The sequence below is a fragment of the Trichomycterus rosablanca genome, chromosome 19 (assembly GCF_030014385.1).
Source record: "Trichomycterus rosablanca isolate fTriRos1 chromosome 19, fTriRos1.hap1, whole genome shotgun sequence".
Classification (NCBI taxonomy): domain Eukaryota; kingdom Metazoa; phylum Chordata; class Actinopteri; order Siluriformes; family Trichomycteridae; genus Trichomycterus; species Trichomycterus rosablanca.
This window is the reverse complement of record NC_086006.1, coordinates 6,180,474-6,206,900: the sequence shown is the minus strand read 5'-3', so window position 1 is coordinate 6,206,900 and position 26,427 is coordinate 6,180,474. Positions and strand designations below refer to the sequence as shown.

The 26,427-nt window shown below is 37.4% G+C and overlaps 1 protein-coding gene across 1 annotated transcript; it reads right to left on the bottom strand.

The window, feature by feature from the left end:
- Positions 1-76: 76 nt before the first annotated feature.
- spen (spen family transcriptional repressor) lies at positions 77-26,262 on the bottom strand. Its single transcript, XM_063015519.1, has 15 exons — positions 26,166-26,262; positions 22,863-23,183; positions 18,346-18,975; positions 12,985-13,142; positions 12,678-12,878; positions 12,229-12,380; positions 12,014-12,139; positions 11,803-11,916; positions 11,594-11,707; positions 11,385-11,485; positions 3,968-11,291; positions 3,292-3,600; positions 2,981-3,175; positions 2,012-2,170; positions 77-1,776 (listed from the first exon to the last, which is right to left on the bottom strand). Exons 1-15 carry the CDS (start codon positions 26,246-26,248, stop codon positions 1,645-1,647), a joined length of 10,119 nt encoding a protein of 3,372 aa, XP_062871589.1. The 5' UTR covers positions 26,249-26,262; the 3' UTR covers positions 77-1,644.
- Positions 26,263-26,427: the final 165 nt, after the last annotated feature.

Here is a 26,427-nt window from a genome sequence, read left to right as displayed (position 1 = left end):
TTTACTGTTCATAAAAAATGCAAAGACTCAGAGGTAGATAATGAATGACCATTTAATGATCTGTAGATGTGTTTTCCACAATTTATTTTTTTTACATTTAAAAATGTCCTCATAGAGGAACAGAAAAATACACATGAATAAAACAAAATTATACAGACAAATATTGAAAAGCTGCTCCTTTCTAATTTTGGTATTTTGTATTTTTCATTTGTCTACAAAACGATAAGTGCCTTTAATTTATTCATGTGCCATTATTTGCAGTCATTATAATGAAACTGCAACAGTGAGACACAGTTTCATTTCTGCATCGCTTTACTGAAGTTCTGTTTCTTTACACTGCTTTGTTTTGTCTGACAAACCAAAGAAAAGAAAAGTAGAAATAAAATTAGGACATACATGAAATGATTATTTACAACTTGGCTCAGGGAGGTAAACATTAAAAGAAAGGAATAAAAAAAAAAAAAACATTTGTACAGCTATTTTACAGATTTGTTTTCTTACTTCTTAACCAGCCATTTTAACCATCTTAACATTCAGAGGCAAATATGATAAAAGGCCAATACAAAAATAATACAATGGATTTATTGCAAACATAAAAATATTGACTAAAGTAAAAATAAAATTAAAACATAATGGAGGTAGAGAGACACAAACAAGTATAATCATTTAAAACAAAATCAGAGCTTTAGATCCAGTGACAAGTACAAAGTCAAGTCATAAAAAAGCCTTTTTTTTTTTTTTTTTTTTTTTTTTTTTTTTTTTTAAATGGCAATGCGTGGTAGTGATTAAATTTACAGTTATGATTGCATCTGCTGGTCTTTTAACAGATCATCCCTAGCATCTCATGACGGCTTACAAAGTACCTACATACAGTATTTATAATATTTACACAGTCCCATATTACCTGAATCACCCCAAGTGTTGAATAAAAAGAAAACATATGTACATACAATCACCTATTGGGCCATCAAAATGTAAACTCTGCAACTCACAATACCGCTTGTTTATTCCCTTTAGGAATAACTGAGTTGTTTCTAAAAAATAAAAAGGAATAGCAGATGGCTGAAAGAACAGTAGTTTCATTATAAACTGATTAATCCCACACAATAAATTCCCACAAAAAAAAAAACCAGACAGCTGGTGGCTGAAACACATCATAGTTATATACACCACTACAATATTTCAATCTGTACAAAGTCTACATATGTCATTTTTAACTTCATGATTTTCTTATCATAGTGCAATGGCTGATCTGACCCATCTTCTAAAGAGTACTGAAAAAATAAAAAATCACAATCATCATTTTAAGGAAATAAAAAAACTCTGTCTTTTTTTAGGTGCAATCTTAAAAATCATAGATACAAACTTTCAAAAGTTTAGCAATGAAAAACAGTAAAATAAATGATCAGAAAATTGATCATTTCAAATCTAGCTCTGTTTACTAATGTGTGCTCTCCACTGAGAGTTTAATGGGTAAATGGAATTAGAGATCACATCATGGATTAAGGTTCCGATAAAAGAACAAAGAGACAATGAGTGCATGATCAAAGACCAAAGAGGAGTAAACACATTGAGGCATTTTCCAGAATGTTGTTTAGCTGGTGTTACTTTTAGTAAAACGTTTAGTTTTTTCCTTGAGAAGTTTTATACAGATGCAATAACAATCATGAGATGTGGAGAGATGCTGGAAATGCTTTTGAGAAGGTCCGGAGCAAGGTGAGATAAGTGAATTTCAGAAAATTCACACGGAGGGAAAATCTGGACCACATACACTGGCTACAGAAAAGAAGAAAAAGAAATAACAACAGTAAAATAATGCATTAGAAATGGAAAAATTGAATACATTTCATAGCAAAAGTATGAGGGTGTCTGACCATGAGATTTATCATTCCAAAACAATGGGTATTAATATAAAGTACACAGAGAAAAGGAAAAACCATATAACATCACAGTCTTTCAACATAGGAAATAAAAGAAAGGCTGCTTTTTAGCTGTGGTACAGTCACTTTACCTGATTGGATCCTGGATTGGCAACATTGATAATGCCAGCAGCTTGTTTTGCCTGCAGGTATGTGATAAAGCAGGTTTTGAGAGCATGGGTCTGGATAAGGACGTCTTTCTGATCTAGACCACAAGGGAGCGCCAGCAAGAGGCAGTAATCACTCTCAGTCTATAAATAAAAAAATAAGAGTTAAAAACTACACATATTAACCATCAAACATTTTTACATTTTTGCTACAAACACACTCATAGATGAATTATGTTTACTTTGACTGATTTTTCAAGATTACACATCTAGAGAAAGTCTAAAGTTTTATGACTTTATATTACTTTAAAGTTTTATGACCAATTCCTTTAGTGTATATTTGCGCTGGTGAAAATCTCACTGGTGAAAATCATAGACAAAGTACCATTATTCACTTTTACCATCTCCACAACGCAGTGTACTTTAACTTAAGCCTAGCTAGATAATATTCATTTCATTTATTCAAATATGTATTTTTACAGCATGTTTTTATTACACGTGAGACATGCTTTTGGTAAGTTTTTTAGACATGCTAGCAGACACTTCACACAATGTATGTAAATGACATTGAAAGTGCATACTGTTTAGTAAAGAAGTGAGCAGTTTGGAATGCAGCCCATCTCATACACTGTTGTTGGTTTGACCTCTGTCTTTAAGAGGCATTGTATTGTTTTGTATATTTTAGTAATATATTTTGGTTGTATTGTTTTGTATATTTCGATAATTTGTTTCCATCCACCTTTAAGACCAATTCTTTTACACAGGAAAAGTACATTCTTTTTAAAGATCACAGCCCCAGAAACTACCCATCAATATTTACTATTACAAAAAATATATATATTAATAGATTTTTATGGTTTTCAGTTATTTTTGTAAAGTGTTTTAGAAAGCAAACTGCCCATGCATATTATGTACAGTTTCAAACTTTGATGCAAAAAATATAAAGCTGCTCACTGTCATCCTCCTTGCTACTCCCTCCAGCTGGGAAGCCTCCAGCCGCATTCTCTGTGCAATACGAAGAGGAGGACCTCCCTCTGGTGGTGGCAGTGAATGCTGAGCTAGAACCTTGTTACCAGAAACAAAATGTAACTGGACAGCTGCACTCTCATTTTTGAGTGCCAAGTGACCTTGCCATACAATAGGATACTTCTGCTCGAAGAGAGAAAGAAAAAACTAATTAATAATTCACATTAATACTTGCTGAAAAGATGCATAATCAACAATCATAAGATTAAATTACAACAATAATTTACTTTTTAACTCACCTTCAACAGTTGCACCATGTCAACGGAAGGATTTATATCTGGCCTGATATTGGTTGGTGGTAATGAGGATAGCCCAGAAGGAAGACTCTGAGGTCCCTTCTGCAGTGAGGAATAAGGCTCAGATTTGGGAGTTTTAGCAGTTGGAGAAATGTAACAAGGAGAAGAATTGTCCCTCTGGAGCTGATATACGTGAGACATTTCTATTGAGCCTGCATGCCTAACATCAGACATGGTAAGTTTGGTCTCCCCATGAGGTCCGCCAGTAAAGCAATGGCTAGTCTTAGGTCTGTTTTCAACTTCCAGAGACTCCTGATTTAATAAATGATAAAAAAAAAGATATAAAAGATATAAAATATATATAGAAACACATTTAAAGAAGCAGTTAATAAATTTGCCTACTAAAATGTACGAATAAAAGTGCAAAAGTTAACCAAAACTTAAATCTGCAATTTGCTAGCACAACAAAACAAAACCATATTGCACATCGGACTCTAACAGTAATTGTGATACTGCTAAACTGGCTGTTGCCTGATATTACCATGTTTAGACCAGTTCAGACAAATAAGTTTAATGCAGCCACACTGTTAAAATGACAACATGCACATATGAAAACATAATTCTTAAATGTTTTAATCGTAACAGCCCTATTTAGATATCGTAAAATATTACTGCTTACCTGATTTGAAGCGATGCCACAGTTAGCCATACTGCTTCCAATTACAGAGGGACCAGCTAACTGGGAACGGAAGCCATGCATTTCTCTGTACAATTCAGGCATGGAGCCAGCATTGCCAGGATGTATTAGCTGCACCTGTTGAGACATCACTGATCCAGGAGAATGAGTAATTAATGTTCTTTCTAAATGTGGAGAGTAAGAAGAATGTGACATTTTCACAGCCAGTGCTCTTGGTGCATCTCTTGGTGATAGGTTCTTAATTGTGGCTGTTTTGGAGGAAGTTGAGGAGATATGTGTGGAAGACGATAATGAGGAGGGCTCTGATGTTTGAGCTTGGTATCTTTTAACAACTCCCAGGTGATCTGGTAACTTTTGTTGCATCAGTATACGTAAGTCTCTGTTGTATTGATCAAGTTTCAATCCTCCATGCTTTATCCCGTTGTACTCTGGCACTACCATGCCATCTGTGTGTAACTGGGGCACAGATGTCTGACGTGCAGCTTGATGGAAGTGTCGCACATTGACTTCACTTTGCCTACTTATCTGCCCAGCACTTGGATGTGTCTTTACCAGAATATCTCTTAATACTGCTGTTTGGGATGAAATGGAGCACTGTTGAGGACCAGGTGGTGAGGAGGAGACAGAATCTGTATGTATGTTATAGTTAATTCCAACTAGTGGTGGAGTATTCATTCTTACACTTCCTTGGGACAAATGACCAATAGAGACTTGTGTAGCATTATGTGGGGGCATGATGACTGACTGCTCTGGATGATTTTTCACATACTGAGTACCAGGTCTACTAGAGCCCAAGCCTATTGATGTTTTAGGTGGGCAAACTGTAGAGAATGAGGAGACTGAATTACCTGATGTCCTTGCAGATTGTATCTCATGTTTTGGATGACAGACCAATCTATCATTAGGAGTAGTCGGACTTGAAATGTGATTTCCTGCCAAAGAGTAGGGGTGTGGACTTGAAACTGGACTTTGACAAAAAGGTTGGGATTGTTTTACTTCAGCTTTTATTGAAATACATTCCACATTCGATGTTTTTGTGATATGTTGCTGTAATGTAGACTGATTATATCTTAAGATCTGGGAACTTGGACTTGAGGGTTGGAATTTCTTTGCAGAAGCACACTGGGGAACCATATAAAATATTGATTCTGATTTTCCAGAAACAGTACCATCCTTTGTAATGGATGAAATAACAGGCTGAGCATTGAACCTCTGGGTGCTTAATATTGCACCTGGGTATCCTTGCCCTGTGGGTGTCTGGGATCCTTTAGGTGTAGAGGGTTGAGGTTGAATTGGATCTTGTTTAAATTGAGATCTTGAAACAGACTGCTGAAATTCAATGTCAACTGCATTGGGTGGTGGAATTTGGCTAATTTTGGCTATAATACGCTGCGGCCCTTCTGTCTTTTGTCCTGAATAACTCAGTACCACCACACCCTCTGAGGTATTTACTCTTAAACCAGGACCTGAGCCTGGGTTATAAGATGTTTTATCTGTTTTATCTGATGTAGGTTGTGGATCATCAGACAGTGAAAGTTCATGTTGCCAGCTATTTTCATTCGTGTGATACTTCTGCTTGGGTGGAGATAGTCCTGAGCTGCGGTTGCCCAATGAGATATAAGGAGTTTTGTCAAAATCAAGAGGCAAAGGAATTCGACTAATGACAGAGGTAGCAGTGGACGAGATAACAGAATTCCCCATGTTCTCTTTAAAAGACTCACTAGGTTGAGGAGTGGGTTGTTCTGGAAAAACCATTTGAGGTGTAACTGGTGTTACAGGACTGGGTCTGTCATCAGGCACTGATTTTACAACAGGTACATTCTCATTTTGAGACATTCTAGGGCTTGTTAATGTGTTTGTGAGTAATGTGCTTGTGACAGCAGAGTTGTCTGAAGCAGATACATATTTTGGCTCCATTAGAATCTTTCTTAAAGTGCTAGATTTTGGATCAATATCGGAGGCCTTTGTGTCAGGAGGTATTGCAGGGTTTGTTAAATGGCTTCCTATTACCACACCTGGTGCTGACGCAACCACAGTAACATGAGATATAGAAAGTACTCCTTTCTCTTCAGTTCTGTTTCTCCAGTCAGGAATTGTGAAAGGGATCTTAGCTGAACAAGCTAACGTTGGACTTAGATGGGCTGAAGGTGTTGTAAGAGTGGGGGAAACTGATTTTGAGGTTATCTCTGGTGACCTAAAAAACGAAGGACTAGAACTTCCAGAATGAAAGGCTGATTCTTGAGGTTCAGGCTGGTCTATAACAGGCTGCTCTGCCTCTTTTGGAGTGTTAATAGTCACCACAGATGTAACATCATGTTTACATGCAGCAGCAACAGTGACTACAGTAGCTATTGCTGATGAGGTGGCTGCTTTTGGATTAACAGTTTGCATATCTTCAGGAATGGACTCTGGTAGTTTTACTGCAGATTTAGCTTCCAACATGGTATGAGGTACCATATTTGTTTTTTTGTTGGCATAACCCTTTCGGCCCTTACATTTCTTTGGTGTTTTAGGCCTTGCTCTTGCTCCCTTTTTCTGCGTTTCTGGTAGTGGACATTCAGTACGATTGTCTGGTTCAGATGACTTTGAATGTGTAGTCAAACTTGCCTCAGAATCTTTTATCAAGCCTGTCTCTGTTTCCATAACCTCACTGGCCGTGGGCGAAACTACTGTCTCTGATGCTCGAAGAAGTGATGTAAATGTAGGAGTGTGAAAACCATCTGTATCCACTAAAATATCTTCAGCAGTAATTGAATCAATTGCAGCAGCAAGCTCTGTTTCACTTGCAGGGTTGGCAGGCTTTTCCACCTCAGTTTCGTCAGTCCCTTCTGAAACAGGTTGTAGTACAGTAGGGGGTTGAGAAGGTGGTTCTTTGTAGGATGGTGGTTGCACAATATCAAGTTTAGAAATATTTTCCACTGCCCTTTCTAATTCCACTTGACGGGCAAGCAATGCTTCCTCTGGCTTAACAAGAGGTTCTGAATCTGAAGGTTCTTCCCTCCCATCTGGACTAAGATCCTCTACTTTTCGTATAGATTTTGGAATTTGGAAATCCCCTTCATCAGATATTTCTGTTTTAGTCTTCTTTACAGAGTTTTGACAATGTTCAGAATATAATGCACCTTTAACTGTATCCCCACTTAGATCAATGAAAAGGTGTTTAAGGTTGACTGACTGAGTCAGTCTTGGCACTTTAAGATTTGCACTCTTATCATGTTTGCCCATGGAATCTTTTTCTGTATTTTTCTCCAATTCCTCCTGAGATGTAGTCTTATCAATTGCTACAACATGAGAATTTAAGGTTTCAGAAACCTCAGCTTCTAATGTTTTGTCTGTTTTAGCTGCTATTTGGTTCTGTCCAGCTCTAACTACTGATTGAACCTTTTGAGAGCGAGGAGAATGCCATCCTACTGCAACCTTGGTAATTTCAGCACTGCTTTCAGACTCCGGATTATCAGTGATGTCCCCTTCAAAAGTGTTTGCCTGGTCCTCAACTAAAGGCAGATCATCCACTGTTTTATGAGATTTGGTTGGGCGACCTCTTCTTGTGTTGGATGTCAATGTCTCCTGCTGTACAGAGTCTTTATCAACACCACGCTTTCTCAAGGAACGAGAGGATTCAATAGAATCTTTGCCTTGTTGTTGAGGGGCTGCATCCTCCTCATGTGGTGTAGCATAGACAGAACGGACATTCCGGCGTTGACGTGTTCTGTTTTGAGACGAGCTTAAATCATTAATCTCCATATCTGTTAAATAACAAGGAGATTTGGATTGGCTTTTGGAATCGGCTCTTCGTTTTATTGCCCCTTGTCTTGATGATGTCCTTTTCAGTTTTTCTCTGTCGATGCGTTCACTTTTTCTAAGGACAGGCTTTTTAGTGTCTGCTGGTTGAGGTTGATCAATAGGTCTTAATGCTGATTTATTTGCTTTAGTCTTTTTATTTTTAGGTTGTTTTCGTGATAGCTGTGTTGGCTCAACCTCAGGTTCAGATACTGCCAAGTGCATCTGGAAGGTTGACTCAACACTCTGGCAAATGGACTCAGGATGTTCTGTTTTAGTTTTTATCTGCTCTACCACAGGAGCCGTTTGAGCATCTTCAAGCATAGGTGAAAGGTGAGGTGGACACTCTGCAGGATCAGACTCTGGCTCCAAATTGCTTAAAGATGTACTAGGAGTTGGAGGTTTTACATCAATGTTCTGCATCTCGTGTAATGTATTTGCAGTTTCTTTGATGTTACTAATTTCTTGATTAGGCTCTTCTTTAGAGTTTTCGTTCTTTGTCAAAGGTGGTGTGTCTACTACAGCAGCTGCTTTAATGCTTGATGGACTGGATGGTGGAGGAGAGTCAATTTGAGTATCATCTAATGTCTCCTTTTTGACTGGTAACACAGATAACTCTGTAGTTGGTGAGGCTTGTATAACCTCTTGCACATCTGTCTTTGTGGTTGCAAGAACAGATGTAGATGGAGTAGGACTCGTTGATTTTAATGTAGGCATACTTTTAGATTCTTTGGGACACTGAATTTGCTCATGATCTGACACAGATTTTCTGTCAGTGGTCTCAGCTGTACTGGCTTTTTCCAAAGTGTGTTGCTCTTGGTGTTTGTCTTTTGATTGCTGTAACTCCAAAAATCTGTTATGGAACAGCACTATAGGCTCATGCCAATTTTCTGCTTCATCTAATTCAGCCTTTTTATCAGTGATACTAGACTTATCTATCTCCATTTGAACTTCAGGATCACTGTCTTTACATTCAAGATGTCGAAGGCGTTTTGAGTCCTGCTCAAAGATAGAGCTGTGTAGAAAACGAGAGGCAAAAAGATCATGGATTTCTTGTTCTTCTGGCTTTGGGTTTTCTTTTTTGAAGTCAAGCTTCCCTTCAGAGTCAGATCGGATTTTCCTTTTTTTCATATACCAAGAGGGCATCGGTCTTGGTGCAGAGTCAACTTTGTCTTTATCTGTGCTATTCCGAAAACATGTAAACCTTGATTCATAGTCAAGGAAAGACCAGTTATCCTCCCTCGATGAAGACAGAGACTTAGCACGCTCAAGCAAGGCTTTTGTGTCTGGTGTTATTGTCTTGTCCAGTGAAAATTCATAGAACTTGTTCTTTTCTAGGGACCCTGAGAGCTTGAGGTCTAAAAGCCTTTCCTCACATCCCCTTTTATAAACGGTGTCTTGCTTTAATGAAAAATCTGTAATGTCACCTACGTCATCATCATCAGAGTCTGATCGAACCTCTCCCGGCTCCAGGTCATGTACACGGCTCTTTCTAATGCTCTCACATTTTACAATGCTGCTTGGAACACTTATTTCTACTTTGAGTGTGTCATGTTTTATATTACTCTGCCAAGCCAGATCCTCATCACTTGAAGGTGAATTCTTAGTCTTCAGTACCCCTGTATCTGTAACAGTATCTTCATAGTTGCAGTTTAATTCATCAAAATGGGAGTTCATTTCCGTTTTAGTTATCTCTCTTGCGGGCCACTCTTGTTTAACCAAAGCAGGGGTAAATTTCCTTTCAGACTCACTATTTAGTTGCTTCAAACCCCAAGAGTTCCACTCTTTATTAGAGCCAAGTTCAAAATCAGATGCTTCTGACTTCTTTTGCTTTATCAGAGGTAAAACATCAATAACATTTAAAGGGACAATACCAGTTTCATGTATAAGAGTTTGATGCTCCAAGTCTTTTATATCAGAGTTATCTTTGCTTTCATTTGGATTAAATGTGTCACACACTTGTTGCTGCTGCTGCAGATGACAACTTTGATCCATTCGTTTTCTACAGCTCTGGGAGTGGTTCATGTCAAGAAGTAACCTTTCTTTATCATCCATTGCATCTTTATAATGCAAGGCCAAGTGCCCTTCAAGGTGTGGTTCTCTTGTGCAAACAATTTCTGAGTCTCCATCACTGGATATTTTAAGTTTAAAGTGATGCTGGCTCTTCACTTCAACATCCAGCATTCTCTGATCAAGACAACTTATAGGATCACTGTGTCTACGATTTTTGTTTTGAACAGAGTCTGGTTCATCTGTAGTACTTGGAGTATCCACATACTCTATTCTATCATGTTTATTCTCTCCCCTGGATGGCTTCATTTGAGGAAATTCCCTATCATCTTCAAGCTCCTTTGGAAAACTCCCTACACGCCTCAGTCCAGATCTCCCTTCTTCCTCTGCCTTGGTAGTTTTTCTCAAGCAATGGACAGTATCTTCTTCAAAACGTCTTTTTCGAGCAGCTAAACGATCTGCATCAGAGTTGCCTTTTTCAAATGCAGTGTCTGCTCTACTGTATCTTCTGCCTTTGTTTGTACCTTCTTTGTCCACAATCTCAACCTGGCTTGCTAGACATTTGTCCTTGGGTACTTTTACATGTCTAAAGACATCTTTATTTTCAATTTCTGTATGATGCGTAGTCTTGTGATCAGCTGTGAGTGGTGAGATTAAAGAACTGTCAGGATCGCTGCATGTCTTAGCTTTTTGCTTCTCAGTGATGGCCTGGTCTAATAATGTATCTTCCTTTTCTTTGACACGTGTTAGATGAACAACACAAGGTGGAAGATCTAGCTTTCCTTTTCCCAAATCTTTTTCTTTGGCTAGTGTCTTACTGAAATTACACTGAGCTGAATCAGGACTCGCGTCCCTGTCTGGTTCAACATCTGTCTCAGATGATGGAACACTAGGTGATAAATGTTTTAACTTCCTTATGTTTTGCTTCTCGGTTCTATCTTTTTCTCCTTTATCCCTACGACCAACTCGCATTTCTTTCTCTCCTCCATTTCCAGTATCTGGTTCAAATAATTGCCTTTCTTTATCAAGTTTGTTACCTTTATTGTACAGTTCTGAATTTTTGTCTGGTTTCTCAAAATGTGTTGGTGAAACTGAGCTACAACTGCCACTTCGGTCTGAAGAGCGACTATAAATGAGATGTTCGGGGACACTAGTCAGCCGTTCTGAGAGGGAAGGGGAAGCAGTTGGGCTAGAATGACGCCGGGGATGGGGTGGACTCTGATTGTGTTCAACTGTCCGTCGACCATGATCTCGTTCTCTGTCTCTATTGCGTTCACGCTGCATGTAGCTGTATTTCCTGATATCTTGCTCATAAGCGTCTCTGTGATCCCTGTATTCACAAGACTCATCATAATATCGCAGATCATAGTATTCTGTGGTGTATGGATCCCATTCTGTGTAGAACTCTCGACTTCTCACAAGATACTTGCGACGCAGATCTTCTGTTTGAGTTCTCACGTTTTCATAACATGCCCGGTCAGTGGAGAATTCAAGATAAAGTGCTCTACGTTCATCCCTGCAAATAAGGGAGAAAAGGACATTGGTAATAACTGGTAATGATTGTAATATAAAAAGATTTTAGAAGCTAAAAAAATATAGTATCACTTACCGACGGTCAGACAGAACATCATAACACTCTCTGATATCCTGTCCAGATGTCTGCATTGAACGGTAAAATGCCATCTGGCTTTCATGATTGGCAAAGTCGACCTGGAAAATAATATCAATAATTAGTGAAAATGCACAAATAGAAAGAAATCCACCAGTCAAAAGCACTGAAGTCTTAAATTATATGAAAGTAAAGACTAATTTTGTTACCTTAATTTTGTTCCCTCCAATCTTCCAACCCTTGGTTTCCTTTACTGCAGCTTGAGCACATTCTATATTATTATATAGGACTAGAGCCATTCCCTTTAATCTGTCAAACACAACCTGGTAAAAACAGGAAGTAATAAAAAAACTCACATTAGAGAAATGATTGTTCAGAAGTTTATCTACAGTATAATTACTCTAGCATGAATGCTTACCTTAACTACATGGCCGTAGCGGCAAAAGTGTCTTGTAAGATATTGCTCTGTAATGTTGGCAGCCAGGCCATCCAACCATACACACGTGGTGGGCATACTTTTTCCAAACCCCAGCTAATAAAAATGCAGAAAAAACAAGTAACAAAAATGTATTAGAATTATTTAACACTGTTTCTGTTTACACAAAGTGATAATGAGTTTTAATCCTCACCTTTAACCTATTACTTCCAAGGTACTCGCCATCCATTTTCTTTATTGCTTTGCAGACACTAGCAATATCACAGTACTGCAGAAATGCATACTGTGGGACACCGTTTACCTTCTTAATATCAATGTCCTTTAAAAAATAAAAGTAAACATAGTATTAGCATTTTAACATATCTAAATACATTGTTTGGCAAAAGCTGTTTTGATATTTGAACTTACGACAATCTCTCCAAAGCGCTGGAAGAGGTTAAGCAGGTCATGGTACGTTGTGGTCTTTTCTAAATTTCCAATGAACAATGTCCGTGTAGCTTTCGGATGAAATTCATCTATCCGATCATCCAGTGGCCGGAACTCATTCTCTGTTTCTGTCTCTATATTGGCAAAATACATACAGTAGACATGTAATTAACTGAAATCATGTATAAATCATGTATATACTACATAACACCTGTAGAATATCTGTAAAAATTAAAATGTGTAAATACACAGCATGTCCATATCAGGCACCCAAACAATACATCCAAAACTATGGACAGTAATGTGGAGTTGAGCATTCTCTCTGCTGAATGGGGTTCAAGTCAGATGTATTTTTCTTGCAATAAAATACAATTGGTTTATATTTTTTTTTTATTATTATTATCTTACAGAATTAAAAAAAAATAACTAACCAGGGCCAGTCCAAGCAGTAACATCAATTTGCATCCCAAAAAAGTGTTTGCCATTCGATGCACTAAGAGCTTTCTCTTGGTCCTCTTGTTGACGAAAGAAAACGAGTCCAAATCTTTCCTCAGAGGTACCATGAATCTGAACAGATGTCACTTTGCCATGCTTCTTAAACTCATGGAACAGACCATCTTTCAGGCTTGTATCTGAAATGTAAACAAAAAAATGACAAAATGCAGTTTGTTTTATTTACCCAAAACAAAACTATTTAACATCAGTATTCACAGTTATAAAATAATCTCGGAGATTTACCTGTGGAGCGTACGGGAAGGTTTTGAACCTTGATACCGAAGCTCTTTCGAGGCTCGTCTTTATCCAGTGGAGGCAGTGGTTGAGAGGAAGGAGCTGGTACAGCAGCTGACTGAACTGCTCGAGCTGGGGACTCGTCGCTGGAGCTGCTGCTGGAATCACTGGAGATTAAGCAGAAAACAAGTCATAAATACAATTTTTTTTTAACCCACAACCTACATCCTATAATTGGTAAAAGGCATTGCTAATCGAATGTTTGTAACATTTGTTTAACAATAATGACAAGAAAAAAATCTGTACCATAAAACTACAGTGCTTTTAAGTATGAACATATGTTGAACCAAATGCATATGTAAGGACATGATTAACCCACCAAAAATCCATCATAAAGTCACTCTATACTTAAGTAGAACCCAGAGTTTGGTCTTTTAACATTATGAAAAGTGCATTTGGCATAAACATAGAAGTCTAAAGGTCTGAAACAATCTACACATTGAAGAGCTGCTTAATGGCACAACACATTAAAAGCAATTTTTTTTTTATCTGTGCTTTTACTGGACAAACAACAAGATACATTTTAGCTACAATTTTCTTTGTTAATACTTGACAAACTTGCTATTTTGTTGAATGCACTTGCTTTCCATTAAAAATTTATCTGATGAAAATAATCATATCCAAGATCAATACAACTATAAACCTTACTCAATTTAAAGAACATTTGTCAAGTAAATATTAACATTGCTTGATATTTATATCTCAATATAATAATATTCAAACTGACCCGACACAATCTTGTATTTTGAATTGTATGCATTGTTAGGCTCGGTGCAGATTGAACAAAGTGAAACAACTAACAATGTATTCACATGCAATGCAATTCATCACCTCAGGGTGGAGCTATTATCAAATATATTATAATATAGAAACTATCTACAAACCCACAGACAGGTTCATTTACATTATGTTTTGTACCTTGTCAGAGACAGTAAGCAATCAGCACAGAAAAAGCTGCTGTTTAGCGAATGGTAAAAGACAAATAAGCAAGTAAAAGAGCACGAACAGCAGTGATTTCTTTAATAACAGCAAAATCAAACATCAAAGCAGTCACTGTGTTACACACAGATGAGAGAAATGCATGGCACTGATTATTTTGTAAGAATTGTGCATGTCACAATCAAAGATATACAGTATCATCAAGTCTGGCTGATAGTTCCAGATATGGGCAGCATAATGACCAGTGTTACTTTAATATGGCTAAACAACTGGGTTGAAGTACCTCTGAAACAGCAAGGGGTGTTCACAGGCAGTCCTGGTCAGTACAGACCAACAGTGACTCAAGGAGGAAAAAGCCATGAACCAATCAGGTTGTTCGGCAGACAAGACAGAAGACATTGATGCCAGAAGATATAATGGCTATGGTGTCTGGTATTGACCAACAGAAAGGCTTATGTGGCTCACATTGCAGATATTTGTAGAGGCAATTAAAGGTGTCTCCCAACAGTTCACAGTTGAGTTACAAAATGTTAGTTCTCATTGTATGTACACCATTAGAGATTATGAACATGATTATGAATTATGATTATGTCTCGAATTAGGTGATGCTGTTGGCTTGAAACTTCTGATTGGAGCACTATACACCTACAACAAGTGCTATGTGTTTCTTATAAAGAGGCCAATAAGGTTAAACAGCATTTTTTTAAACTGTAACAGCACTGCTGCTTTTAACACAATCATATCGAATCAACACACACTACTATGTCTTTACCACAAAGTGTTTTGCAGTGGTAAGAATGGTCTAACAACCAAACATTATATTGTCATTGAGGGTACTATGGAGTCCATTTTTATTGATAAATAGGGATTGCTAGTCAGTAATGGTATACCAACAAAATTATTCTGTATGGTAGATGTAGCTTCTAAAATATTCAGTGAATGCATGTACCAGATAGGTATAGCTAATTAAATGTCTTAAATGTAAATGTATGTGCACAATGCAGTTTTATGGTGGGTTTCACAAGCAGTTGCAATCAGTATTTGTGTTTGTGTTATTACCGATAAGGACAAAAACACATTAGCTAAGTGAAAACCATTCATTCTAATGCAACCTATGCAAAACCTTAATGCATTTCCTTATCTTTCCATGTTTAAGAGCTGAACCCTGTGTATTGCTCCGCCAGAGCATTAATTATTACCTGTGAACAGACTTTGCAGTATTTTCAGCTCTCCACACTGCTTGTTTTTGTCTTTCACATCTCTGCACTGCCTGCCAATTCTGTTTCACACTCCGTTTCTACTCTCTCCTGCACTCTCACCCTCTCCTTCACTTTCTCTCTCTTCCGGAAGCGCTGCTGATGCAGGCTGGGCTGTGGGAGCGGGCAGCGATCCAGCAGTGGCTAGAAATTTCTAGTTTCAGCTGGATCTCACAGGGGTGGGGGCACTTCACACCCACACAGCACAAGTGGGCAGTGAGAAAATTCACCAATCACTAGCATCTTACTATTCCCTGCCACCTGCCAACATTTCCTCTTGGAGACAAGCAGGAGCTGAGACTCATACAGGAAAACGATTCAGTACAATAAACTGAAATCTGAAGCTTTATTACAATTAGCCATGTTCATACTATTTCATTTCTTAGTGATATGTGGATGTGGCACATACAGGTGAAGGAGAATATAATAAAAACAAATAACATGTATGATTACATTTAGCATTATGGACTGGGTTTTATCATCCTGGAATATGGAAAGCGTATCCAGAAGAGGTGTTTGCACCATAGGGTGCGTCTAGCCTGAAAAAAGATTGTTAAATAACTATAACCTGGTAATAGCATTATTATTTAAAAAAAAATAACTTAGGGCTGGATCTCTTAGTTACACTGAGAGAAACAGACAATGACATTCTGTTGTGGCAACGTTTTATTATAACAGTGTCATAACAATGACTTTTTGAGTAATAACTAGAGATGGGACGATCAATCGGCTACGAATCGGTATCGGACGATTTTTAATCAAAATATGCTATCGGCGATATTTCCTAAAAGTAGCCGATCCGATCGTGTGATATATAAAGACCACGTTAAGTTAACAGCTCAGTGGATTGATCCAGACTTTGAGCTACGAAGCACCAACCATCACATCACCATTCATCAACCATCATACAGAAACCATCGTGAAAGCTCTTACGATGTAATTTTGCTGATTGTAATATTTACTTTAAAAAGATAATTGAACCCGGTCACATCTGAGTCGATTCTATCAGCACGTTATATAAACTCCTGGTTCACTTTGGTAAATCGTAAGCGGTTCTTACTTGTGATGTAGATGAGAACAGAAGACGTTACAGAGCCAATCAGAGGCAAAAGTTTATTCATTAGCAAATTCGTTAGTTCAGGATCATCTGCTGAACTTTTAGAAAACTTTTAGCTCCTTAGACGGAACGAGTCTGATGGTCGGTTACAGATCTGTGGTAATAGCAGTTTAATTAAGCTTTTTAATTAAGCTTTTTAATGTAAGAGAGTCACACAAAATGTTCAGTAGTAGATGGTGCTGATTTAAAACCACGACATTTAATTAATAACAGTAAACACGGAGAGATAACTGAGAAGAGAAACTTACGCTTCACATAAAAACGAATCAACTCATGAATCAATGAATCACTTATAGCGATACTGTGAACAAAGCGTCTCTTCTAAAGGCACAAACACACACACACACACACGCGCGCGCGCTGCTCCGGTTTATCTTTACTGTGAGGCTCTTTTTAAGTTTATTTACTGCTAATCCCCCCCCCCCCCGATCGGAATCGGCTATCGGCCGATGTCCCTGAAAGGAGATCGGAGATCGGAATCGGTGCCAAAAACCCCGATCGGTCCATCTCTAGTAATAACCTTAACTCCACCTAACAGCTTTATAACCCAGCATCAGAGCCTGACTTCACTAATGCCTGTCCAAATCCAGAAAAAAATATCCCAACAATGTACACCAAGGTCTAGTGAATAGTCTGTTACAGCAAAAGAAAGAATTTCAATATGACGTGACACAGGGATGTGCCTCTAGCTTTTTAGACAGCATGTGTGGTTCTGTGGTGTATCTGTAACTTGCTCAGCTAAAGATTTTACACTTAATGCATGCATAAGCAAATATATCTTTTAGGGGTTTAGGCTTTAGCTAAGAATACATTCATGATTCTATCTTTGCACAGTGAGGTTTTAACCCTTAAAGGGTATAAAGAGGGGTATGTCTAATGGCGATGGAGAAAATAATTACAGATTTCAACATAATGTCATTTCCTAAAAGCTTGCTTTTTTACTACAAAAACAGATGTGTATTCATCCAATTATTAACATAGCACCTATATATATATTTGTTTACATGCAGTCAATTCTACAATTATTGGTATTGGCCTGCAGGCAATATGATCAAAATAAAAGGGTCATGCAAGACACTAGGCACCACTAGCTGGGCTTCACTCAGGAGGCCAAAGACATAGCTGTAAACTCAGGTAAACAGTAAAGTGGGTGATGATTTGTTGAGGTTACTTATAGGTACCCAATGCTATCTGAGCTGAAAAATTCCAATAATTTGGTACGGTCAGTTCCAATAATGGTTACAAAATACAGCTGGTCAAACATACTCGTGAATATTATATCTAATATTCTGATAGACAATCCTGCAATGCTTGTTTCTCTTTGAAACAGCAGTGGTAGCTCAGTGGTTAAGGTACTGGACCAGTAATCATAAAGATGCTGGTTGAAGTCCCAGCATCCTCACCAAGTTACCAATGTTGAGCCCCTGAGCAAAGCCCTTAACCCTCAGTTGTTTAAATTGTATTCAGTAATATTTGTAAGTCGCTTTGGATAAAAGCGTCTGCTAAATGACACAAATGTGAATAAAACTTTCCACAGTGTACCAATACCTCTACATTTCTACACCCTCAGTACTCCCAATAGGGGCAATAGTGTGTTTGCATGATGGCATGAACAGCATTGGGAATACCTGTATATCCACAAAGCTGCATTTACTGATTAGCTGGAAAACTACTTAAAGCCACATTCAACTTATTTACACAAATCACTTTCAGTCGACATGTGCAACAGACCTCTTTAAAAATTGGCTACTTGGCTCAACGCTTGTCACACAGAGCTGACAGTGGATTTAGACACATTTGAACAATTCATATGTGGAGAAAATAGGCTCGGCTGTTTGGGTCTGATAACACCTTATGTGTTTTAGCCAAATCCAAAAAAGCTTAAGTCTTTAGTCTGGTTGAAACCAAATTATCAAGTATGCATGTTCTTTGAATATATAAAATATAAACCAGAGAATCATCTTCATCAATAAAAGTTCTAAGCAAGCTGCTACTGACCTGCTGCTGCCACTGCTGCTGGTGCTGCTGACAGAGTCAGAGCTGGAAGAGCGGCTGTGGGTGCCGGAGCCGTTCGGGGAACGCGTTTTCCTTGCTGCCTTGCTCGTCGACCTCTGAGGTGAAACGTTGTGTGACTGCGAAGTGTGTGGAGAGCGACTTCGACTGTGTCGATAAGTCCTATCTCCTCGCCTGCCCCTGTCCTCCCGGTACAGATCCCGGTGCACCATGCTGGCCAGTGTATAAGGCTCACGTGTACGGGCCTCATAACGAGTCTCTGCAGTCTCAAAGCGACTGGGGCTTTGACTTTGTGATCGGAAATAGCTACTTCCACTTGACGCAGATCCTCCACCTCCCAAGCTAGCGGTGCTAACGTTGCTTCCTCCTGCGGCACTGCCAGTCGAACCTATACCTCCAGATCCTCCAGTGACCCCTAGAGAGGTTCCTACTGTACTCGCACTAGACGAGCTAGCACTTCCACTAGCACCTCCGCTGAGGGTTCGGTCCCGAGGATCCCGGTAATAATCCGAATCATAGTGGCGCTGCCGATCAAAACTACTGCTGCTGCTGCTGCCACGTTCATGGTGTCCATAGGCACTGTGATCGTAAGTGCGTTCCCGGCTTTCTGGGGCCCTACGAAACATGAGGATGAAGGATGGATAAGAAAATGGAAATAAGAGGGATGTTATTTTGCAATGCTTTGTACTTTGGCCAGGTAGCATGCATCTTGCAGATATATTCATCAAAATATAGGCTGTATAGGCTGCTAGGTCACAAATCTGACTCTGTCATTGGGAACTCATTACTAGGGATCCTGTTTTTGGCTTGTTGCTTATTTAACCCTATTAGAAAATGTACATTACATGACAACATAACATAGGCCTCTATTCTGCATTAACTGGAATACTTTACTATTTTCATTCATTGTAGGCTGTAAGGCTGGGAACACCAAATGATTGTTGTCAGTAATTTAAATTTTGTTTTCAATTACCAATTTAATTGTATTTTGTGAATATAAACTAATTTAGAATTTGATGCCTGTAACACACTCAAAACAAAGTTGGGACAGACATGTTTACCACTGTGTTACATCACAGTCTATTTTCCTAAGAACAAGCTAAAACATGAACTCATCTGCACACTGGTTTATCTATGTATTTAACTCCATCACAGTAGTATGATGGTTTCTCATGCTGTTTTGTCTGTGGGCTCAAAGGTCACACACACTCAACAGTGGTTTCCGGTTTTGCCCTACAAGGACTGAGATTTTTTGGATTCCCTGAATCTTTTTACAATATTATGTAGGGTAGATGGTGAAAGACTCAAACTGCATTGAGAAATGTTGTTTTTGAAACAACAATTCTCTCACAAAGTCTGAGGTGGATCCTCCTTGTATACTCAATCATGACTATCATGAACGTGAATATTCTTTCTATATTTTTTTGCTCTTGTTTTGCCCTGTCCCAACATTTTTGAGTGTTTTAAAAAAATGTTTACATTTTCAAAATACAAATTGGTCAGCCAGAACATTAAAAATAATTTATTTGTAATTTTGTCAGATAAATAATGTGTAAGAGAACAAACAAAAATACAGATTCTTGTTCTTATTGCATTTTACAAAATGCCTCAACTTTTCCTGATATGAGGTTTGTATGTAAATATGCTACTATAAATTGCATTAGTAATTCCTTTTCCTTTTTTAAAGACAATTCAAGTTTTAATGATTGCATTTGTATTTGTCACTCTGGTCTTACTAACTAAAGAGGGGAGAAAAATTGCCTTATTCAAGTTTTGTATTGTGAAGTCCTACACTTTACCATTGCTTTTTATTAGTATTTGTGTATCAATATTTAATTATTTAATGTATTTGGTTTTGAACCTTTGCATAGGTTAACTGTATTAGAATGTAATAAGCATGATTTAGTTACATTATTACATGTCAAGTCTGTTATATCGTTTAATTTTGTAAAAATTTATTTGAAAGATCATTTAACTTTTGTTTTGTTATTGGAACAAGAAAAGAAACACCTATTCAAAAAGCACATTGATTTATTTGTACTAACTGCTTGAATAAAATGTGTTAGTAAATTACGACCCCTGGACTTTGCTCATAAATCCTGTGGTATATCAAGCTTTGTCACTGTAATGATGAAATGACCTTTGTAAATGATTACAATGTAATAAACATTGCATTACATTTTTATTCTAAACATTGTTTCAATAATTAAATGTATTTAAATATTTCAGTATTTGAATTTCCATTGTGTGTGATATTAACTCATTTGTACTTTCTTTTATTTACTGTGAATGTCATAAATAAATTATTCTCTAAAAATATTAAACGCATTTTCAACATTAATACTTAATTTAAAATCTGTTATTGATAGTCAGAGCCAAAAAATCTTAATACTCATAAAGAAACCATTTTGCACATAACGATCTATCACTGCACCTCAGAGCTGCATGTTTAAATAAAAGGTTTTTAACACCTTTTTAAGTGCACAAATCCTGAAAAGCACTAAATGCAAATGCAATCTTAAACCTGCTCACCTCAGATTTTATTTGATTTGCATGTTAACATTTGTATTTGTCAATTTGATTAAACATGCTGTGTTTCTCAAGCCTGTAAAGCACAAAGTCCACTCACATTAAAAAAGAACAAACATAAGTGACGCATTGCATCAATTAACACTCCTCAGCTCATCTGCCCTTTCTCCATTCACACCAACATCAGTGTAAGACTAGCTTTTTAAACTAGTAATATTAATAATAATATAATAATCATAATAATAATAATAATAATATTTAACACATATTTCTATTTTTTTCTATTTGCAGAAAGGCAAAGAGCGAGGAAGCGTGGAGGGAAGTGGACAGCAAAGTGAGATGCAAGTATCTATAAAAACAGCCTGTTAGTGGGAAAAGGGAAAAAGACAAGGATCAACTAGGTGTTACAGAACATCGTATAAACAGAGGGCAGAACATACCAACCTTTTGAGACAGTGGCAACTCGACCTACACTTCCAAATACAATTTAGGGAGACAGAACTTTGTGAGCAAAACCAAAAAAGTTAAAAATTAGGGATAATCAAAAATGTGAACGGTAATCCAGTTGAGTTGATCCAAAAATACTCAAAAATGCCAAAAAAAAAAATAACAGAAAATGTCTTTGGAGGCAAAATGCATAATCATGTAAAGCCCAAAAAATAATTAATCCACTTGGTTATCAAAAAATAGTGATTTCTGTAGAAAAACAACAATACATCCACTTTGACTCTTGTTCTTGAACTCTAAAATAAATAGTCTTTTAAAATGTTCAGTTTTTTATGCTCATTCTAGTCACATGTGCATCTCATCTCAGTCTAAAAATACCATTAAGTATTAAAAATAAAAGTAATGAGAAATATACAGAAGTACAGGTAATACATCATCAAGCCAGAAACTACAGTCCACTTCTGATAAATCCACTGATAGCTGATAGGTTTAAAAATTGTTTAAAAAAATCTGTAATCCAACGAATCCAAAAAAAATTATTTAAAAAGTCTTGTATATGTAACAATAATCCAAAAACAGTTCACATGGTGACACAAAAAATATCCTTTGGGTTGAGTTTAAGTCTTGTCAGCACTGTATCCAATGGTTTGGTTGATTTTTGGTTCTGTGAGCCTTGTATCCAAAGTGATTTGTAGCTTTAAGTCCCATATGGAATTGATAATCCGCTGTAAATGTCCATGGTGAGAATGATTTTCACCCTTAATGCAAAACAATACCTCCATCATTTTCATGTAACAATTCAAAAACTCATTATTTTCCATAGTTAACTGGTCTTCTTTAAATCCATTGAAAAGTCTTTTCATTCTTTGGTGATTACAAGCAAAAATAACAAACGAAAAATCTAATAAAAATGATCTAAAAGTAAATAAAGATATTTGCTCACTGTTTGTCAGTGTCCGCCATGACAGTCAATGGCAGACGTCACACAATTCCAAAGAGAAAAGTGAAAACAATACCTCTGTCGTGACCGAACATCCATTAGTTAGTCCATTGCGAATAACCATCCGGTGAATACAATCCAGTGGGTCCAGTAAATCAGAATAAGTTATGAGCCACTCACTTTCACGTTTCTGTATCCCAATTAATTTATACGTCATGGCCGAATACAATACACTTCTTTTATAATAAAAACAAAAATAATTAGATATTAATCCACATTGGGCAGCACTGTACTCCAGATAAAGGCAATCCCAGGTATTCGAGCTTTTGCTTGCAGAAATCCCAGGATATCACGATATCCAACTCATGCCCTTCATCTCTTCACTACGATATCCTAATCAGGCCTTAGGATTCACAGAGAATCCTTTTGGAGTACCACACCTACTTCATGTGAATTAGTAAGCATGTTCAACACGCTTTAATTAACACACATGTAAGTGTAATAGAGCTCTACAATCGATTGCCCTTACAACGTGCTATGTGAAACAAATGGCTCTCTAGGCTTCAGAGAAACTATATCCACTTACCCGTCTGGTCTGCGTTCATAGCGTCCCTCTCTGCTGTGAAGTGATGCAGAAGGCCCATACACTGAGGCCCCCGCCCCCCTCGTGAACCCCGAAACATCACGCCCGCGCGTCGCTATAGAAAGGCTATCCTCCAGGCCTCGAACAGCGCTCGGGATAGTCCCTGGTTCATTGTAATCCGTCCGCAGGTCCCTGTCTCCCATCTTGTTAATAGAATGGTGAGCCTTTTGTGCACTCTTAATGTCCACGAAGTCCACAAAGGCAGCCACCCCGCCCTCGGATCCACGTTTCGGAAGGACTTTGACGCTTTCCACTCGGCCATATCTAGTAAAGGTAAAACAAAAACACATCAGCGGTCTGTTCCTGTTCTATTTTAGTTCTATCACAGCCTAAGCATTGTGCTTATGGACAGATAAAAGCCTTTTCTTTTACAGTGTACATCATAAGCCCACATTTTTAATAATTAAAAAGGAGGTCCACTTTTTAAAACAGCTTTTATTTTTTTTATGCTTTTTGGTCGGATGCTGGGTTATTATGTCCTTTTAGAGATTAAGTTGGCAGTCCAAAACTTTCCATAAGAACGTATTGATTTTTGATCATTTGACTAGAGAGAGCTTAATTTCTTTACTGGTTTTCATCAAACTACATTTATTGAGTATTAAAATCATCATACTCGCTGACTGCTATACTATCCAAAAGTGATACTGATCCAATGACTTCCACAAAAAGTCATACCATCATGTAAACCCATTGTATCAATCAGCAACATACATTGTGATTTAAAGGCATCCTTTGGCTTTCTTCAAATATAACCCTATCCCTTTTTGCTTAATTTAAATTTCTTGCACCATAACAACAGGACCAAGGGACACCTGGATAAGGATCAGTGGCTTCAAGTACTCTGAAGTTTAATTACTTTCAGCGGTGTGAACAGGTCTAGATGTTTAAAGACACCACCTGAAAAGTTAAAAAAAAGAAAAGCTAGAGACTGATTTGTTTTCGTAGGGTGAGTTCTTATCAATAAGATAAATAAGTAAAACTGGACTTGTGTGAACTGGACATAAAAGCAAATATCACAAGTAAAACCATTACAATGTAAAAACAATGCAGAACTAAGATTCAAGATTCTCCCAGCAACCCCCAAAAAATATCATGTTCAATGTTCATTACATACGTCTAGCCATAGTGTGTATACTGCTATGATCAGGAAGTATATGAAGGCATTCTGGCCAAGTTAACTTCAGAAAAGGCTTATCAAATGTCTCATAAACAGATCACAATGGATTACTAGATCTGACTCAAAATGTAATCAGAATTTACATACTGTTTGAGCTGATTTATTGACTTAAGAATTAGATTAGATGAGAATCAGATCAGGACAGGACAGCCGTCATGTTCTGTTGTTCGTTGATTGTAGTGATTGCTTATAACTTCTCGCTGTGTATGTTTTAGTTGTCACTTAAAAATGTTGACCACTGCATCAAGATATGCAATCTGAAACTGTATTACGTAAAGAGAAAGCCATCAATTCTATGCAGAAACACAAACAAGTTCTCTTGGGCCCCATTTAATCAGATTTTTACTTAAAAACAGTGGAAACTTGTGCTGTGGTGGAATGAGTCCATATTTAAGTTTGATTTTAGGAAAAATAGACAGAGTTTTTCACCTTTTTCAGAAATGGGGTTTGTTTATTATATTGTTAACCTTAAAGATTCTCAGAAAATCCACAACAAACATATAAAAAAAAAAACAAATTATTTAAAAAATGGCAATGTTCTAGTTGTTTAGTCACAGAGAAAACAGTTGCCACAACTATCGATATCTTAAGACTTCTATATGTGGAAAGCTTTGATTTTACCAGTAATTCTCTATGGTAAAAATAGAGAAAAAATAGTTTTACTTTCAGAATCTTGCTGTTCAGGTCAATATGCTTACATCCATCAAGTATTAATATAAACTATTATTGAATGTTGGCAGAAATGAAGACTGGGGTCTCGATGATGCAAAGAAAAATGATTGAGCTACACATCACTTAACTTTTCTGTAAAATGTCAACATGAATTCGGTTGCACTTTGTAGTAAGGTGGATTCTGTGCAGTCAAAAATATGGGATCACCATCTTATTTGCTGACTGCTATACCATATAAAAAGTGATACTGGATCCAATGATTTCCACAAAAGGTCATACCATCATGTATACCAACTGTACTTCAATCAGCAACATACATCGTGATTTGTAGGCATCTTTTGGCTTTCTTCAAATATAAACCCATCCATTTTTATATTTAAAAAATGGCAAAGAAGTATGTTCTAATTGTTTAGTCACAGAGAAAACAGTTGACACAACTATTGATATCTTACGACTTCTATATGTGGAAAGCTTTGTCTTTACCAGTAATTCTATAAGGTAAAAATAAGATTTTACTTAAAGAATCTCATTGTTCAGGTCAATCTGCTTACGTCCATTAGGTATTAATATAAAACATGATAAAATATTAGCTGGCACAGAGGACATGGGGTCTCCATGGTGCAAAATCTACACATTACTGAGCTTTTCTGTAAAATGTCAACATGAATTTGGTTGTGCTTTGTAGTGAGGTGGATTCTGTGCAGTCAGTCCAACCAATGACAGAGTGCTGATTTGAATAGCCAAATATATTTTCCTAGTTAATGTAGTTCTGGACACTAATAAATGCTTTGTAACCTTCATTAATAGATCCGTGGTTACTTTATTTAGAAGCTTGTAATAAACACACATGACATAATAAGCCTATAAGTCACTGTTAAACCCGATAATAATAGTAATGCACCTCAGATATTAGTGGATACGTAAACTGTCTCCATGCTGCCACAGCCGAATTGAATTAGCATGACATGCTAACATTGCCTTCACAGCACTGACTGCTCACCTATCAGGTTTTAACCGGCAAGCAAACAGTATAAATAAATAGCGACATGGTGTTATGGTAGCTTGTGTGCAATTGTTTGTTGCAGTTTATGAAATAGAGCAGCTGGCGGGTTAGCTTCTTGGCTAACTAAGCGTGTTTGCACCTCCAGTGTTATTGGTTTCTATACTACAGTTATTAGACATGGCGATTTGCTGCTGACATTTCTGCACACTGAAAACATTCAGCCAGTTTCACCAGAGAAACACACAAAACCAAAAGAAAACACTCCTTGCTTGGAAATAAACTCCTACTCGCTAGACTAAATGCAATAGTAGAATAGGAGGAAATATGTGCACCTACTGTATAAAATTGGGCATTAAAAGCACCAATAAAATAAAACATCAGAAATCCAACTCACCGTTTGAAGTGCTCAATAATTTTCTCCTCTCGCACATTTTCAGGTAAATTCCCCACCCATAAGTGTCTGGTTTCCCGGACCATGCTGTGTCCCTGTGCACCCCGATCATGCAGCTGATTTTATTGTATTATTAATCATAAGTCCGATCAGACTGAGTGTGTTTGGGTTCGCAGGAGATGCTGGAAGGATCTGACTGTCTGCAAGCGTTTCCCTCTGCGCTTCTATACTACTACTGAAGAGCCGAGCAAGCGTGTGTGTGTGT

Coding starts and splice junctions, on each gene's coding strand:
- spen (XM_063015519.1), bottom strand. CDS start 26,248: ATGGTCCGGGAAACCAGACACTTATGGGTGGGGAATTTACCTGAAAAT. Junction 23,184..26,165: donor ATTATTGAGCACTTCAAACG/GTGAGTTGGATT, acceptor TACCTTTACTAG/ATATGGCCGAGTGGAAAGCG. Junction 2,171..2,980: donor GAGTAGCAAGGAGGATGACA/GTGAGCAGCTTT, acceptor TTTTATTTATAG/ACTGAGAGTGATTACTGCCT.